General features: G+C 33.4%; 1 protein-coding gene, 1 long non-coding RNA gene and 2 pseudogenes across 3 annotated transcripts; all 4 read left to right on the top strand.

The window, feature by feature from the left end:
- The first annotated feature begins 629 nt into the window (after nt 1–629).
- On the top strand, nt 630–2,149 carry LOC145592796 (3-ketoacyl-CoA synthase 5 pseudogene; annotated as a pseudogene).
- A 747-nt stretch (nt 2,150–2,896) lies between these two features.
- Nucleotides 2,897–6,499, top strand: LOC145592795 (F-box/FBD/LRR-repeat protein At5g56420-like; annotated as a pseudogene). The gene is made up of 3 exons (XR_014102488.1): nt 2,897–4,809; nt 4,907–5,101; nt 5,307–6,499. The product of XR_014102488.1 is annotated as an F-box/FBD/LRR-repeat protein At5g56420-like (transcript).
- Nucleotides 6,500–9,934: 3,435 nt separating this feature from the next.
- Nucleotides 9,935–13,044, top strand: LOC145592794 (F-box protein At5g03100-like). Its single transcript, XM_081649304.1, has 4 exons — nt 9,935–10,072; nt 10,587–11,912; nt 12,005–12,211; nt 12,331–13,044. Exons 2-4 carry the CDS (start codon nt 10,683–10,685, stop codon nt 12,586–12,588), a joined length of 1,695 nt encoding a protein of 564 aa, XP_081505430.1. The 5' UTR covers nt 9,935–10,072; nt 10,587–10,682; the 3' UTR covers nt 12,589–13,044.
- Nucleotides 13,045–16,647: 3,603 nt separating this feature from the next.
- LOC145592793 (uncharacterized) lies at nt 16,648–18,090 on the top strand. The gene is made up of 3 exons (XR_014102487.1): nt 16,648–16,764; nt 16,862–17,062; nt 17,268–18,090. It is a non-coding gene; the product is annotated as an uncharacterized LOC145592793 (long non-coding RNA).
- Nucleotides 18,091–18,103: the final 13 nt, after the last annotated feature.

Raw genomic sequence — 18,103 nt, 5'->3', positions numbered from 1 at the left:
ACTTTTTACAATTCCGCTTTTTTAGTGCCTTAATTTTACCTTTTACATTATTTACACAATCCACATTAGTTAGCTATACGACATATAAAAAAAATTATATATAATCATGTGGATACTGGTTGAATTCATCTCAATGTTTAACTTTCAAATATCAACTTTTAATAATTTATACTTCTTGATAATGAAATATGAACTATGAACTATTGATCAAACTTCTACCTTATCATACATACTCAGGGCCTGTTCTGATTTACTGAACTGAACTGATTGGAGATGAAGTGAACTGAATTGAATTGTTTATGAGAGAAGAAAATTACGAAATGAACTGAACCAAATTGAACTGAACTGAAATTAAGCTGAAAAGAACAGGCTCTCTGTTAAAATAGGACACTCAAAAAAATATTGATGGAGTAGTGTACTCTCTATTAAAGTTTACCCTTTAAAAGAGAAATAGCGCAACGATTTTTTAACAGTTAAAGTATGTTTCATTCCTTTTTTTTACGTTTCCACCTACCTTCTATTTATGGCCTAACTAGGCCCTAGTATTTCCTATCACCCTCCTTCCAACTCCTATATATAGGCAATATCTAGGTTTAGCATTCCCTCTTATATTACGCTCACACCACTTATATATTGCCTAATCTAGGCAAAGCTTTAGCATTTCCTTTTAACATAATAAGAAAAGAAAAGAGGGAGAATGGAGTTTAGCTTTGTTAAGATTGAGCACTACCTTAATTCCTTCAAATCATCCAATGCTTTTTTACCAACAACTTTGTTCATTCTCTTAGTACTCATTTTTTACCTTAAATCTAAGAAAAGAACTATCTACCTCTTAGACTATGCATGCTATAAACCTCCACCAACACTACGAGTCCCATTTTCAACCTTTATTGAGCATGCTATGATAGTCTTTAAAGACAATCCAAAAGTTGCGCGTTTTCAAATGCGTATTCTTGAGAGGGCGGGACTAGGAGATGAGACGGGGCTTCCTCCCGCGCTACAATTCATACCTCCGGAACCCTCATTTTCTAGGACACATGATGAAGCTCATCTAGTTATCTTCTCTTCTATCGACGAGCTTCTTAAAAAGACCGGGGTTAGACCCAACAATATTGGCATACTTATCACTAATTGTAGCATTTTTTGCCCTACTCCGTCTTTGTCATCTATGATAATGAATAGATATAAGCTAAGAAGTTGTACAAAAACTTTTAGCCTTTCGGGTATGGGTTGTAGTGCTAGTGCAATTTCATTAGACTTGGCTAAAAGACTCCTACAAGTTATGCCAAATTCTTATGCACTTGTTGTTAGCACGGAAATCTTAACCCCTAATTGTTACATGGGCTTAGAACGGTCCATGACCGTTCCAGGATGCCTGTTTAGACTGGGTTGTAGCTCCCTTTTGTTAACTAACAAAAGGGAAGAAAGATATCGCGCCAAGTACCAACTCCTTCATACGATTCGAACCCATATAGGGGCTAATGATGCATCCTACACGAGTGTGATGCAACAAGAAGACGAGGAGGGTAGATTGGGAATTGCACTATCCAAGGACTTGTTGGTGGTAGCCGGGGAAGCACTCACGTTAAATATCACTACACTTGGGCCATTAGTCTTGCCCTTATCAGAAAAGCTTAAATTTGCATATAATTATGTAGCCCGAAAAATATTAAGTCATAAAAAAATTAAGGCCTACATACCAAATTTTAACAAGGCTTTTGATCATTTTTGTATCCATGCGGGTGGTCGGGCCGTGATTGAAGAGATCCAAAAGGCGCTTCGTTTGTCGGCCCAAGATGTGGAAGCTTCTAGAATGAATCTATATAGGTTTGGAAACACATCATCTTCTTCTATTTGGTATGAGTTGAGTTACATAGAAGCTAAAGGAAAAATGAAGAAGGGAGAAAGTGTTTGGCAAATAGCATTTGGAAGTGGATTTAAGTGTAATAGTATAGTTTTGAAGTGTAATAGAAATATTGATCCAAAAATTGATGGGTTTGGGCCTTGGAAGGATTGCATTCAAATGTATCCTATGGATGTTCCGGAAATTCGGAAGTTATAAATTGTAGGAAGAAAAGTTTGGCAAAATATTTGCCAACTTTAGAAATTGCATTGCTCACTTACTTACCAAAAAAAAAAAAAATGTAATATGGGCCATTTTAAGGTATTGTTTGTTGACTTGCTATTATTTTTCAGTATGTTTTTTGGTTTCATATTGTTTGATTGATGATTATGTTTTAAATTGTTTTTACTAGTATAGGGTTAAGTATGCAAGATCGTTTGTGGTTTTGTATAAAACGGCTTAAGCTTAACGTTAAAAGGATTCGTTTTGAATGGTGCAAATTAAGATGGCTTTTAGGGTTAAAACATGGAGCATAACAAATTATTATGGTGACTTATTTTTAAGTGAAATGTATACTTTTCGAATTTTATGATGATATCAAAATTTATAAAGTATCTTAGACCCCTTTTCGAGTCTCATTTCATCAAAATTTGATATGATCCAATCTTAATTCCAAATGAACTTTTTCTTTGTTTTTTTAAAGAGCATGACAATTGCAGAATACAATACTTCTTTCTTCGAAAATTAGAAGTGTGTTTTAAACTCTATTTATTATATACTCCGTAGTCTGTACTTCGTATGAGGGTAACTTTGGATTAAACTACTCCACCAACGCAAATTAATTACCCGGTTTACCTCTTGTTACCAAATACTTGTGAAAGAGCGGATTGCAGCAGTCAAACCTCTATTGAGGCCCAAACCGCTAACTTTAGCTTAAAACGCTTATCATTACCAAACACCCTTCATCTAATTTACCCGGCAACCGAGAAAAAACCTCTGTATTTTTCCAGGTATTTGAGTATTTCCGTATTTTGTTTTATCGAATTAATAGCTTCTCTCGATTTTAATTTTACTGAAGAAACTTGGTTGTATAATTTTGTGAAGATGATTTTTTTTTATTTGTGATGGTCAATTATTTAAATTTTATATATTATCAATTTACTCCTAACAGATGATTATTATGCTAGGAAACCATTCGAATTGCAATTTTGCGAATAATTGTGATGTTGTTCTAATCTTGTTCAGTTGTTTCCAAATCCCAAGTCCCATTTTTCTCAAATAAATTAAAAAGGGGGTTGCAGATTCTTTTTTAAAAAACTTGTTAGAAATCTTGGATGATCAAATATCTGATCTTTGGAATATGAAGTTTAAGTTAGTTTTTGGAATTTTGTTTTTTGTAATAATCTAAATTTGACCCAATAATTGTTTGATTGGTAATTTAGTTTATCTTCTTGAAAGAATCATATGTCAATCTTCATATATCATATAATATGTTGGATTGTTGAGTTAGAAAAGGTTAACAATTTGTGATATAGAAAAGATTAAAGCTGAATAGAATCGTTGTTGGATATGTTATTACAGAATAATTGGTCTGGATAATTGGGGTTTGATGTTTGATTGTTTTTCTTCTAATGCAAACTTGTCTAGTTTTGTGCTTTTGAGTATGGTTAAGAATATAAGATATATCTGAATAACTTAATTTGAGAGATGAGATGTTTATTTGGATGTTTGAATAGAGATATGGGTGATGGAACAAGTTCAATTGATCGAATCTCGGAACTACCTGACTTCATTCTTCACCATATATTGTCATATCTTTCAACAAAAGAGGCTGCTCAAACGGGTGTTATATCCAAGAGGTGGCAATATGTTTGGGAAACATTCCCCATCCTTGATTGTAATGAATGGTATTTCGGAAGAGAATTGGATATACTTAATCCGAAGGAGCTTGGGATTCCTAAAGATGAGCGTCGTAAGATTTTTAATCGAAGATTGAAGTTCATGAGCTATGTTGATGAGAAGCTTTGTCGGTTTCGTGAGGAGAATCTTTGTGTGAAGAAGTTTTTTCTTCATAATACCCTTGTGAGTAGTGATTTGACCCCTTGTGTTGATACGTGGATGGACCTGGTAGCTGATTTGTGTATTCAGGAATTAGATCTGTATATTACTATGGGAAGAGAAAGACTCTATGACCTGTCTAAGAAGTTACTTACAATGGAATCGTTAACCATTCTAACGTTAAGAGGCTGCCTTCTATTAAGCAGCCGTCTAGACAGGAATGCTGTTAAGCTATGCTCTTTGGTTGTCTTAGGGATGTCTCTATAGATGAGGAAACAATTCAAGATCTCATTTTCTCCATTCATTCAATGAAAGTATTTTCTTTAAAGAACTGTTTAGGTTTTGAGAATCTTGATATATGTGATCATGATAAGCTGGAGAAGATGGTGTACCATCCTCATAAAGACTTCAAAGCCAAAAGGTTTAGCATTAAGGTGCAAACATTAAAAGAAATCGATTTTTGTAGTGTTGATGAAGAAAAGAGAGCATATGAAATCATTGTCAGTTCTGTTTGCCAAAATTTGAAACGTTTGTCTTTATGCGGCATTCCCATAGATGCAAAGTGGCTACAGAGCATGAATACATCCTTTCCTCTGCTTGAGCATCTGTTTTTAGGTGGTTGCATATTGCAAGAAGTTATGAAACTCTCAAGTCAAGTTCTCAAGGAGATGCATGTTTGCAATTGTAAGAAACTGGTGGAAGCAGAGTTTGATACACCTAATGTACATTCATTTGTGTATCGTGGGAAGACCATGCCTCACTTATATTCAAGCAGTGTTGCTGCTTATCGAACAGCAGAGCTTTCTGTTCGTCTTGAAAATATGGACAGTTTATGGTTCCTTAGGTTGAACAACTTTCTCAAAGATAACAAATTTCAGGACCTGACTTTTTGTATGACTGCTACATCAGTATGTCTGCGTTTCAACTTTGTAGTGGTTATATAATTCCATTTTGAAGATTATATTCTTATGCTTATTTTGGACAATATTTTTCTTGTTTTGTCAGGATAAGGATATCTCTTTCAATGTTGAGGACTATGTGGGAATCCAGTTTTCTCCCTTGGAACTCAACATTATGAAGTTGGTTACGCATACATTGACATCAGTAAACTATGCAGCTCTTTTAGATGCCTTATTTTGGAACTTGCGTCCCAGAATATTGTCTTTAGAGCTTAATTATTATTCTCCTGAATTTTTGAAGGTATGCCTTCATTTCTCCCTCCTATCTATCACTTTATATATTGGTTTGCAATTGACTAATAACAAGTTATCGGTTATGCATCTTAAATGCTCCTTGCTCGGTTGTTCATGGTTTAACTGTTTAAGAAACGTATGAATGCTTTGAGAAGAGCTTCTACTAATACCGGGGATGAGTTAAAATGTTGAATTGTAAAATATTGTTGCAGGGAATACTGAAAGGTTTGGTGGCTAAAGAAGAACCAAATTGTTACTGCTCTCAGAATCTTGAATGTTGGCGTCACTCATTGAAGGACATAAAGCTAATTAACGCGAAAGGTTTGAAGAGTAATATTGTGTTTAATGCGATAACCTTGAACAAGCTGACTAATTTCTTGGATGATTGGGTGATTGAAGCCCAGAAAACTGTTAAATCTTGTGAACATCTCAAAGTAGAAACTTTATCTTTTCAATTGTCTTGGTAATATGCTAATATTGTACAGTAACAACACCTTATGTGAGGTGTGGTATAGTAGAAGCGAGAATATATGCGATGTGGTGATGTCCTTACGCTGCTAGTGTTTGGAAGGCTTGCTTTGGAGATGTAGTGGGATGGGTAGAGTGGATAAAAAAAAAAAAAAATCTTGGAAGTAAAAAAAGAGTAGAATAAACCTGTGAATGAGAGGAATAAACCTGCTGGGAATATGGTAGCAAAGAGGTCTGATGCAGTTTGGCATCCTTCTGTGGCTGGTAAGCAGGAGGTGAATACTGATGTATGGTACTTGCTTTGGAGATCGAGGTGGGAGTTGGCATGGGAATTGTAATTAGATACCATAGTGGGGGTCTGTACAACGGACTATCTCTAAGCAGTTGAAGCAATCTTTGTATGCTAACATTGTCGAAGAAAAGGCAATTGTGCTTGACCTTCTGATGGCTCTGCACAGCAATTCCTGTGCTATAAAATTTTTCAAAGCGACTGTTTGCAGGTTGTTAGTATGGGACTTAGGTGTAATAGTAAGGGAAGCTTAAAATTTGCTAAATGTTTTGATTTAGGTGAGCATTTACATGTTTCAGAGAAGCTGCTGAAGTTGTTCATGCCACGGCACAGCCTTAACCCCCTTGATTGCCCTATAAGAGTGGGTTTGGGGATGTCCGTTGGTTGTGGAAGATGTATTAGCTTTGAACTATTGTCTATCTATAAATAAAAGCTAATATAATGATGGTTTTATCTAAGAAAAAACACCTTGTTGACAAACTTACAAGTACTAATATAGTAATCTACTATTCATGTTATCCAAGTAAATGTAGCAGCTCTTTCAGGTATGCTATGTGGTCGTTTCTCCCCTTCCCAAAATTTGTCACCGCCTATGATATTAATTACCTTTCAAATCCCGAGTTTGGCTAGCATCAGTACTACTCAAGCTATCACCATCTACCCGTAGTAGTTATTCCAGAGTTGCTACACAACCTTTTAAATTTTTGTGGAACACTTATTCTTGGCTAGTAATACTTTTAAAGATCTCTGTACAATTAGAAACACCCCTTTGGATGATTTACTTGATGGGCGACGAGGGGTTGTTTGTTCACCGAATACCTACTTTGATTTGTTAACTCATGCATGATTCACCGAATACCTACTCGTACTTCTTATGATTGATCATATTTAAATGCAACATTTTTTATAAACAAAAATATACTGTTCTTTCTATATATCTCTTGTCACATGATCCTCACCTCTTCCATACTCACATATTTATAGTAATTTTACCTAAATTATTCACCTAATATTACTCTTACATAAATTGAACAAAAAATTGGGTGTTTCTATCAATCTTTCCTTTGCTCTCTTGGACTCTTTCTCTCCTCTCAGACTATCACTATTCCATAAAATTCAACAAATTGAAAGGTAATTTTTTTTTTTTTTTTCAATTTCAGTTAAATTTGTGTGTTAATAACATAAAATGATACAAGTATTGGTATTAAAGAGTATATTTGCATTTTATTACAGATTCTGGATTAATGGGGGTTTGAATGCTTCTTTTGTTGTGCAACATTTTTCAGTCTGAATAACTTTTTTTAGTCTGAGTAACTTAAAAATTGAGAGAGATGGATGATGAGGGAAAAACCTGTATTGATCGAATATCCAAACTACCCGACTTCATTCTTCACCATATATTTTCTTATCTTTACACAAAAGAAGCTGTTCAATTGAGTGTGATATCTAAGAGATGGAAATATGTTTTGGAAACATTCCCCATCCTTGATTGTTCTCAAGGGTATTTCGGAAAAGATTTGCGTGTAATTAATCCAAAGCTGAAAAGTATTCCTAAAGACGGGCGTCGTAAGATTTTTAATCAAAGAGTCGACTTCATGAGCTACATTGATAAGAAACTGTGTGGATTTCGTGAAAATAATCTTCGTGTGAACAAGTTCTCTTAGTATAACTCTTGTGAGCAACAAGTTGGCTCCTCGTGTTGATACATGGAGGAATTGCTTGCTGGTACTCGTATTCAGGAGTTAAATGTGTGTATTCGTGCAGGACATGGAAGACGACATGATCTGTCTAAGATTTTATTTACAATGGAGTCATTAACCGTTTTAAATTTTCAAGGTCGTGTTCTATTAAGTAGCCGTCTTGATAGGAATGTTGTTAAGCTATCCTCTTCAGTTGAACTGTGTCTTATTGGTGTCTCTATAGATGAGGATACAATTCAAGACCTCATTTTCTGTTGTCGTTCAATGAAAGTATTCTTTTTGATGAACTGTGTGGGTTTTGAGAATCTTGAAATATGTGATCATGATAAACTCGAGAAGATGGTGTACAACAATTTACATAGAGACGTCAAAGACAAAAAGTTTAGCATAGAGGTGCCAACATTAATAGAACTCGAAATCACTTTTCATAATGGTGGTGAAGAAACAATGGTATGTAAAATCATTATCAGTTCTGTCTGCCAAAATCTGAAACGTTTGTCTTTGCGGGGTATTCCCGTTGATGCAAAGTGGCTACAAAACATGATTACATCCTTTCCTCTGCTTGAGAATCTGCATTTGGGTGGATGCATATTGCAAGAAGTTATTAAACTCTCAAGTCAAGCTCTGAAGGAGATATGTATTTACAACTGTATGAAGCTGATGGAAGCGGAGTTTGATACACCTAATGTACATTCATTTAAATATTGTGGGCAGACCATGCCTCGCTTATACTCAAACAGTGTTGCTGATTATCGGACAGCACTTCTCTCTTCCTGTCTTGAAGATATGGACAGTTTATGGTTCATGAGGTTGTACAACTTTCTCAGAGATTTCAGATTTCAAGACTTGACTATTTGGATGGTTCCTTAATCAGTACGTCTGTCTTTCAACTTTGTAATTGCTATTTTGATTATTCCTTTGGTTATTTTGTGATAATATTTTTCTTGGTTTGTCAGGGCAGGGAAATTTCCTTCAATGCTGATGACTATATCGGAATACAGTTTCCTCCCTTTGAACTCGACGATATGAAGTTGTTTATGAATGTATTTACATCAATAAACTATGCAGCTCTTTTAGATGGCTTATTCTGGAACTTGCGTCCTAGGATTATGTCATTACAGCTTCTTTTTCTTTCTCCTGACGTTTTGAAGGTGTGCCGTCTTTTTTTGTCATCACTTACTTTCTATTGGTATGCATTGCAGTGACAAGTTTTAAATTATCAGATGTGCAATTGCTCAATTGTGTATGGTTTGTGGAATGCATGAATGCTTTGCGAAAAGATTCTACTAATGCAGAGTATGAGTTGAAATTTTAATATTGTTGCAGGGGCTACTGAAATGTTTGGTGCTGAAGACCAAATTGTTACTGCTCTCAGAATCTTAGATGTTGGCGTCACTTGTTGAAGGGTATAAAGCTGATTAATGTGAAAGGTCTGGAGAGTAATACTGTATTTAACGCGATGACCCTGAAAAACTTGACTAATTACTTGGATGATTGGGTGATTGAAGCCAAGAAGGGACCTCAGGAGAAGAATTTCCCTATGACTTCTTTATCTTTTGAATTGTCATGGTATACAAAAGTTGCACAGTTTTACCTTGGTTCATCTTATTTCATTATTTGAGTTTTGGTCTTTGAGTATCTTCATACCTTTCTTTGCTAGGTGCTAAGGTCTTCCACTTATGCTATGTTGTCGCTGTTCCCGTTCCCAAGCTTATGACAACCATCGTCGTTACCTTCATAATACACAGTTTGGCTAGCACCAGTGTCATTCAAGCTATCACCGTCTAGCAAGCCTAGCTGCTGCTTAACCTTCCAACTTTGCTTGTAACAATCACTGTACACTTTGTGTACTTAAATAGCTTTCGAAACCTACAACTTCTCTGTATAAATACTTTGCTTTTTGTAACTTAATCAATAATTTCCCGACAATTTTTATGTAAACTAATCTACGTATATTAGTGCTTCTCTTATTTTCATCGTATAATATATCTATGCTACTTACTCTCTTCGTTTGTTTCTATTACAGTAGTATATTTGGAGTTTTTCACCGTTATTAAGGAGAAATGAATTGAATAGTAGTACTTGTAATTGATTTTACTTCAAAGAAGAAAAAAAATGCATGTATTGGTAGAGGACGCATGTGAATCAAGACAAAAATTGGTACATACTGCACTTAAATAGAGTACTTAATTAGCTATACAAAGTTAGCTTCACCATTAATATACTTAATTTTTTCATATGTACATATTTTTATTATTTTTTTTGACGGGATCATACGTACATGTACTAGTTACTGTATACTTGTATTTTCTCCGTCTAACTAAAATTACACAGTTGAAAATTTTCCGGTTAATCAAAATTTATAATAATGCCATCCCAAACCCAGAAAAACCTAACTCCAGTAATTTAGTCACTCTGACTTCCATTTTTACACCTTCATTTTTCTCTCTTTTCTTCAATCTCTCTCTTCGTACTTGTAACAAGGACTGTTCTTCAGGAGCTTGCATTTATTTTCATTCTGGTAAGCTTTCGCCCTATTCATTCTCAATTTTAAAAATTTGAAGTTAATTTTGATTTGGGTATTTTTTTTGAATAGGACCGTTTTGTTGATTAATGTTCGATATTTTGTGTGTAAACATTCTGATGAACTAATTGCTACTTGCTAAAATTATTGATTGTTTTCATGCCCAATTTTCATGTTACATTGATGACTTGAATTTGTAAAAAATTTCCATAAATTTTGGATTCCATATTTCTGAGAATAGCTTCATTAAATAATAATCTTTTTTTTTTTTTTTTTTTTTTTTTTTTTTTTTTTTTTTTTTTTTAAGAAATTTAACAAAGTATGCTCTTTGGTGATCATATATTTTTATTTGGAGAATGTCCTTATATTAGCTGATAATTTCAGAACTTGAAAAACAGGAAATAAATTGAAACCCTGAGCAAATTCAACAAATTGAAATGTAATCATGTTTACATTTGTGTTAATTACATAAATGATACTGTATTAAGGAGTATATTTGCATTTATTACAGATCCTAGATCATTGGGGATTGAATGCTTCTCTTGTTGTGCAACATTTAGAGGTTGGAGTAGATAATTTATACTCTGGATTACTTAAATTGAGAGATATGGATGATGAGGGAAAAACCTGTATTGATCGAATATCCGAACTACCTGACTTCATTCTTCACCATATGTTGTCTTATCTTTCTACAAAACAAGCTGCTCAATTGAGTGTTATATCCAAGAGATGGCAATATGTTTGGGAAACATTCCCCATCCTTGATTTTCATGAAGGGTATTTTGGAAAAGATTTGTGTGTCATTAATCCGAAGCAGAATTGGATTTCTAAAGATAGGCGTCGTAAGATATTTAATCAAAGAGTCAAGTTCATGAGCTATATTGATAAGAAATTGGATCAATTTCGTGAGAAGAATCTTCGTGTGAACAAGTTTTTTCTTAGTATGACTCTTGTGAGTAACAAGTTGGCTCCTCGTGTTGATGCATGGATGAAATTGCTTGCTGATATGCGCATTCAGGAGTTAAATGTGATTATTCATGCAGGACATGAAAGACGACATGACCTGCCTAAGATTTTATTTACAATGGAGTCGTTAACCCTTTTAATTTTACAAAGCTGTGTTCTATTAAATAGCCGTCTTGATAAGAATGCTGTTAAGCTATCCTCTTTAGTTGAGATGCATCTTATTCGTGTCTCTATAGATGAGGATACAATTCAAGATCTCATTTTCTGTTGTCATTCAATGAAAGTATTCTTTTTGATGAACTGTGTGGGTTTTGAGAATCTTGAAATATGTGATCATGATAAGCTCGAGAAGATGGTGTACTATTCTCAAAGTGGATTCAAAGATATAAGCATAAAGGTGCCAACATTAAAAGAACTCATTATTCATAATGGGGGCGAGGAAACGTTGGTACATGAAATCATTTTCAGTTCTGTTTGCCAAAATCTGAAACATTTGTCTTTGTCGGGAATTCCTATAGATCCAAAATGGCTACAGAGTGTGCTTACCTCCTTTCCGCTGCTTGAGCATCTAGTCTTGCAAAATTGCATATTGCAAGAATTTATGAAACTCTCAAGTCAAGTTCTGAAGGAGATGCATTTGTTAAATTGTACGAAATTGATGGAAGCAGAGTTTGATATACCTAATTTACATACATTTGATTATTGTGGGAAGACCATGCCCCGCTTATATTCAAATAGTGTTTCTGATTATCGGACAGCAGAGCTAGAGGTCCGTGTTGAAGATATGAATCGCTTATGGTTCATGAGGTTGAAATACTTTCTCAAAGATAACAAATTTCAAGACCTGACTTTCTCTATGACTTCTATATCAGTATGTCGCCTTCCAAGTTCCAACTTGGTAATTGTTTTATGATTCCATTCTAAAAAATTATTTTCAGACAATATTTATATTTGGTTTTTCAGGGTGAGGCGATCTCCTTCAATGCTGAGGACTATATGGGAATCCAATTTGCTCCTATTGAACTCAATAATATGAAGTTGGTTCACTTGGTTTCGTATTCGTTGAAATCAATAAACTTTGCAGCTCTTTTAGATGGCTTATTTTGGAACTTGCGTCCCAGGATTTTGTCTATACAGCTTGAAATTTATTCTTCTAAAAAATTTATCAAGGTATGCCTTCATTTCTCATATCATCACTTCTATAGGTTTGCAAATGATTAATAACAAGTTGTCAAATTACGCATCTTAATAGTTTCTTGCTCGATTGTGTATGTAAAACACTGTTGCAGGGACTACTGAAAAGTTTGGTGGCTGATGAAGAACGAAAATGTTGCTGCTCTCAGAATCTTGAATGTTGGCGTCACTCATTGAAGGATATAAAGCTGATTAATAATGTGAAAGGTTTGAAGAGTAATACTGTATTTAACGCGATGACCCTGAACAACTTTACTAATTTTGTGGATGATTGGAAGATTGAAGCCAAGAGAATAGCTAAATCTACTATATTTGTCAAAGATGAAACTTTATCTTTTCAATTGACATGGTAATAAGACTGTTTGTAAGCAGTTGATGCAATCTTTGGATGCTAACGTTGTGGAAGAAAAGGCAATCGTGCTTGGAGTTCTGATGGCTCTGAAATGCAATTCTCACTACGGAGTATAATTGTTTATATTTTAAATCCACTATTTGCAGGTTGTTTAGTACTTCGTATGAAACTTATTTAGGTGTAATAGTGAGGGAAGATATTTGCTAAATGTTTAGATTGAGGTGAATATGTTCATATTTCAGAGAAGATACTGAGGTTGGTCATGCTGCAGCACACCTTGATTGCTCTACCTTAGCGTGGGTTGGGAATGTCCGTTGGTTGCGAAGGATGTATTTGCTTCCGGTTGTTGTCTATCTATGTATGTAAATAAAAGTTATTACTCTGTAGTGTGTAATCTGTGTATTATACAATGATGAAAAAAGCATCCTGTGTTATTACTTTCAGATATGTTATGTCATCACTGCTTCCATTCCCATTACAGCCTGTGATATTATACCAAATTCTGAGTTTGGCTAGCAATCCTAGCATGATAGCATCAGTAATTTAGTACTACTCAAGTTAACGTTATACTTAAGCCACTGCCATATTAGAAGTTAGATGAGTGAAATTGAGGACTTAGAAACTAGGAAAATTTGTTAAAAATCATCTTATAAAAACCAAATTTTGTTGAAAACCATCTTATAAATTTTTTTTTCATCAAAACACACCTGTTTTAAAAAAAAAATTTTGTCAAGGCACACCTCTTTTAAAATTTTTTTTGTTAAGTCCCACTATTTTTTCGGGTTCCGACTAATTACTTACATTTTCGACATTGATTAACATGTGCACCTCACATGACCCACTTAACTCTACTTTTTTTTTTTATTTTTCCCCCATTTCCCTCCATTCATTCCCCTCTTCGTTAATCCTCTTCATCATACTTTGGTTTTTATAGCCTTTTATATAATTGCACGGAAATGTAAGTGACGAAGGGAAAATGAATGAAGGGAAAAGGGGGGAAAAATAATAGAAAAGTGGGGTTAAGTAGATCACGTGAGGTGTACATGCTAATCAAAGCCGGAAATGTCAATCGATAGTCGAAATCCGAAAAGTGGTGAAATTCAACAAAAAAAATTTTAAAACAGGTGTGATTTGACAAAAAAAAAAAAAAAAATTATAAAGTGGTTTTCAACAAATTTTGGTCTTTATAAGATGGTTTTCAACAAATTTTTCTAAAAACTATTTGCTTTTTACTGAGAGTACTTAGAAACTTTGCCATTGATAATGGTTAAGATCGATCTCTTTCTTTGGACATCTAAAATTCATATAAAAAGGAATTAGAGTACTTAAGATTAGATGAAATCCTATACGGGTACGTGTGATAAAGAGATCATTTTCTTTTAAAAAAAATAATAATAATTTATTTTGTTTAAGGGGTAGGAATGTAGGATAAACCGTGGAAATATTGCAAAAAAGTACGTACTGATTTTAATTGAAAAGTAACGGTTAATTTTTTAAAGAAAAACTAGGTTAGATCCCGTATCATGTATGGTGATCTATAGTTATAAACTAAATCAGTCCCGTGCGATACACGACATGAAAAATTTGTTTGAAATAAATATATTTTATATATGCACCTCATATGAGAAAAAAAAATTTATAGAGACATAACCATTAATTGCAATGGTATTTAGATCTAAATAATTTTGAAGATAGTAAAAATTTAACCAAATTATATAGTACGGAGTACTCTTAAACCAGGAGTAATTATATTTGGAAGACAAACAGTTTTTTATAAATCCATTAGAATGTAAATAAACTAAATAGAAAATAACATAATATAATAATTGTCTTCAAAAAGAAACTATACTCCGTATATATAATTTAATAATTTAAGGTAAAAAAATAAGGTTTCAAAAAATAAGTACAAATAAAAATAAGAAATATGATGTCAACAATTGATTTAGGAGGGAAATTTTTTTACCACAACTTAGACATATGTACAATTTAAATAGGGGATGATATTAGCGGTTATTACTTTAGTTATATTTATAGATTGAGGAGAACGTAGGGGTGTAAATGAACCAAGCCGATAAATAAACTATATTTGTTTTTTTCGGTTGAAGCTCGTTCATGTTTGTGTTTTTTGATGAGCCAAGCTTGAGCAAATTTTAAAACTCGTTTAATAAATCAGCTTAAACACGAACATAAATATACTCGTTCAGATAAGTTCATGAAAAACTCGTTTATTTATATTTGCGAACTACTCGTTTATTAATATTTATGAATGATTGATGTATTCACAATTGTTAATTTAATTCTTAGGTTTATAGTTAGGATCTACTTATTATGCTAATTTTGAGATTTTCAAATGTCAAAAGTACAAAGCTCATTTATTAGAGAAGCTCGTTTATTACTAAGCTCGTTCATGAAATGCTCGTTTAATAAACGAGTCGTTCACGAATCATTCACAAACATATAGTATACTAAATGAGCCGAGCTTAAATAAATTTTTGAGTTCGCTTGAAAGCTCGGGATCGTGCTCAAAGTTGTCTAAGTTAAATGAATTTGGACATGAACAAAATAGTACTCGACTTGGTTTTACTCATTTATACCCCCTAGGGAGAAGGAAATGTAGGAAGAGTATCATGAATCTTACAAACTTAAAGTCATTTTTATTACATTTTCAGCTCTATTACTTTATCATGTCAATATTTCGAAATTTGTGTAACTTAGTAAAACATAGAAGATTGGAGTGAGTACAATCTTATCCAACACCAGGCATACTCCATACGTCCTTGGAAGTGACTTGAGAAAAAAAATTTGGCACGCAAATCTAGGGAAAAAATTAGATTGGATGACAATTAACAAATTATTAGTACTTTTATTTGCAATTTTTTTTAAATGATTGCAATTGTCAAATTTTTCTTATTTAATTTTTACTCATATGTATTATGTAAAAAAAAAAAAAAGAAGCTAAAGCTAAAAGCCTAATGACCATAATTTGTCAAAGAAGCTAAAGCAAAGCTCTCCAAGAAGCTAAAATAAAAAATAAAACTTGGTTTCCTGTAAAAAAATTTCATACAATAAAAATTCTTACACTCCACTTCCATTTCTACACTCAATTCTTCGTAACAATGACTAATTGCAGTTATTTTGCTTCTTGCAAGTTTTTCAAGCTTTCTTTTACTTTCGTAATTTTTTTTTCATTTTGTTTTAATTTTCTAGCTGCCAATCATTTTTTATTATGCATGTTCGATTATTGTAATAATGTATATGAACAATATTGTAAATTAATTGCTAATTGGTTGATTTCATGCCCTTTTTTTTATTATTAAAAAAAAAAAAAAAAAAAAAACCCTAACCCCTCTTTTACTCTCTTGGTTGATTATTCGATGAAATGAAAGTAACAATTTACCTCATTTTTTTTTTTTATTTATAATAATTTCAGTTCAAGCTAAACTAATTTGTGTTCTTGGTTAATTACATAAATGGTACTCGTATTTATATTAAGGAGTAGATTTGCGTGTGTTTCTATAATTTGAATTTGCTAATTTATCTGGAATTTGCTTGTCTCCAATTTTTTTGGGGTTGGATTACAGAATTATTGTTCTGAATTACTGGGATTTGATTGCTTCTCTTTTTATGCAAGGTTTGTATTATTTGGGAGATTTATTTGGCTGCTTGAAAATGCATGATAAGGGAAAAACCTGTATTGATCGAATATCCGAACTACCGGACTTGATTCTTCACCATATATTGTCTTATCTTTCCACAAAACAAGCTGCTCAAACGGGTGTTATATTCCCCATCCTTGATTGTTCTCAAGGGCATTTCGGAAAACATTTATGTTTAATATGTATATTTTTACGGGAAAAGGAAGAGTTCATGACCTGTCTAAGATTTTATTTACAATGGAATCATTAACCGTGTTACAGCTATATGGTTCTATCCTATTACGTAGCCCTCCTGATGGTAAAGCTGTTAAGCTATGCTCTTTAGTTGAGCTGCATCTTTATTATGTCTCTATAGATGAGAATACAATTCAAGATCTCATACACTCTAGTAAATCAATTATCGGGCAGCAGAGTTCTCTGCCCTTTTCGAAGATATGGACAGTTTATGGTTCACGAGATTGTGCAACTTTCTCAGATATTTCAAATTTCAAGTCCTGACTGTTGTGATGTTTTCTATACCAGTATGTTTGTCTTTTAACTTTGTAATTGCTATTTTGTTTCCATTTTAAAAATTATTCCTTTGGTTATTTTGTGATAATATTTTTCTTGGTTTGTCAGGGTAAGGAAATCTCCTTCAATGCAAAGGACTATACCGGGATACAGTTTCCTCACTTTGAACTCAACAATATGAAGTTGGTTATGCATATGTTGGGGACGACATCAATCAACTATGCATCTGTTTTAGATGGCTTATTCTGGAACTTGCGTCCTAGGATTCTGTCATTCAAGTTTATTTTTATTTCTCCTAAAGTTTTGAAGGTATGCCTTTTTTTTTCCCTATCGCTTACTTTCTATTGGTTTGCATTGCAGTGACAAATTTTACTACGTAAGTTATCAGTTTATGCAATTGCTCAATTGTGTATGGTTTGCTAAAATAAAATTCTAGTAATATAGAGTATGAGTTGAAATTTTAAATTGTTAATCAGCTTATGACAACCATTGTTATTGCCTTCATAACACACAGTTTGGCTAGCACCAGCATCATTCAAGCTATCACCGTCTAGCAGGTCTTCTACTTGCTGCACAACCTTCCAACTTTGCTTGTGACAATCACTAAAGAAATCTGTAATCTTGAGAAGATGTCTGTCCATCACATTCCAAGGGAGAAGAATCTGGTTGCGCATGAATTGGCCTGTTATGCAAGGGCAATGTCTGTGGTGCACAACAATCACTTTGATCCTCCAGATTGTGCCAAGCGAGCTCTGGAGGGTGATAGTCGCAACATTTATGCTTGATCTGATGTTTCTGCTGTTCATATTGCTGCTGCTGTGTTACATCTTCATCTGTTGTTGTACTCCGTATTACTCCGTATAAAACTGGTAGTCTGGTTGGTAGGTTCATGTTGGGGGTTGTATTTGTAGGCTTTTTGGGTTATTGCCTGCTGCCTGCTGGTGCTTATAGGCTTTTGTTTTCCCTTTGTAATTATGGGGCTGCTAAACTCTCAATTATTGAGTGCTTCTCTTATTTTCTTTTTTTTTTTTTACGGGGAGTGCTTCTCTTATTTTCATTGTATAATACTCGTATGTTTTTGCTGCTTACTCCTTTCGTTCCTTTTTATTAGTTACAGAAGTATGTTGGAGTTTTTTTACATTAAGGTGAAAATAAATTGGATAATGATTTATTTTACTATATAAAGGAAAAAAAAATGCATGTGAATTAAGACAAAAATAAAAAGAAGTACAAAAAGAATGGAAAAATTAACCAACCAAACCAATAAAAATATAAAATGGATAACTCTATAATTGTATATTTTAAGTAGATTTTTTGTTAGTAAAAATTTTCAATAATCCCATCCCAAAG

This window comes from Chenopodium album, chromosome 18, assembly GCF_948465745.1.
Source record: "Chenopodium album chromosome 18, dcCheAlbu1.1, whole genome shotgun sequence".
NCBI lineage: Eukaryota > Viridiplantae > Streptophyta > Magnoliopsida > Caryophyllales > Amaranthaceae > Chenopodium > Chenopodium album.
The sequence above is the reverse complement of the archived record's forward strand: the minus strand, read 5'-3'. Positions and strand labels throughout refer to the sequence as shown.

Excerpts from the sequence above, each read along its gene's own strand:
- LOC145592794 (XM_081649304.1), top strand. The coding sequence starts at position 10,683 with ATGGATGATGAGGGAAAAACCTGTATTGATCGAATATCCGAACTACCT. Across the intron at positions 11,913-12,004 it reads TCTCTATGACTTCTATATCA|GGTGAGGCGATCTCCTTCAA; the intron begins GTATGTCGCCTT and ends TTGGTTTTTCAG. Across the intron at positions 12,212-12,330 it reads CTTCTAAAAAATTTATCAAG|GGACTACTGAAAAGTTTGGT; the intron begins GTATGCCTTCAT and ends ACACTGTTGCAG.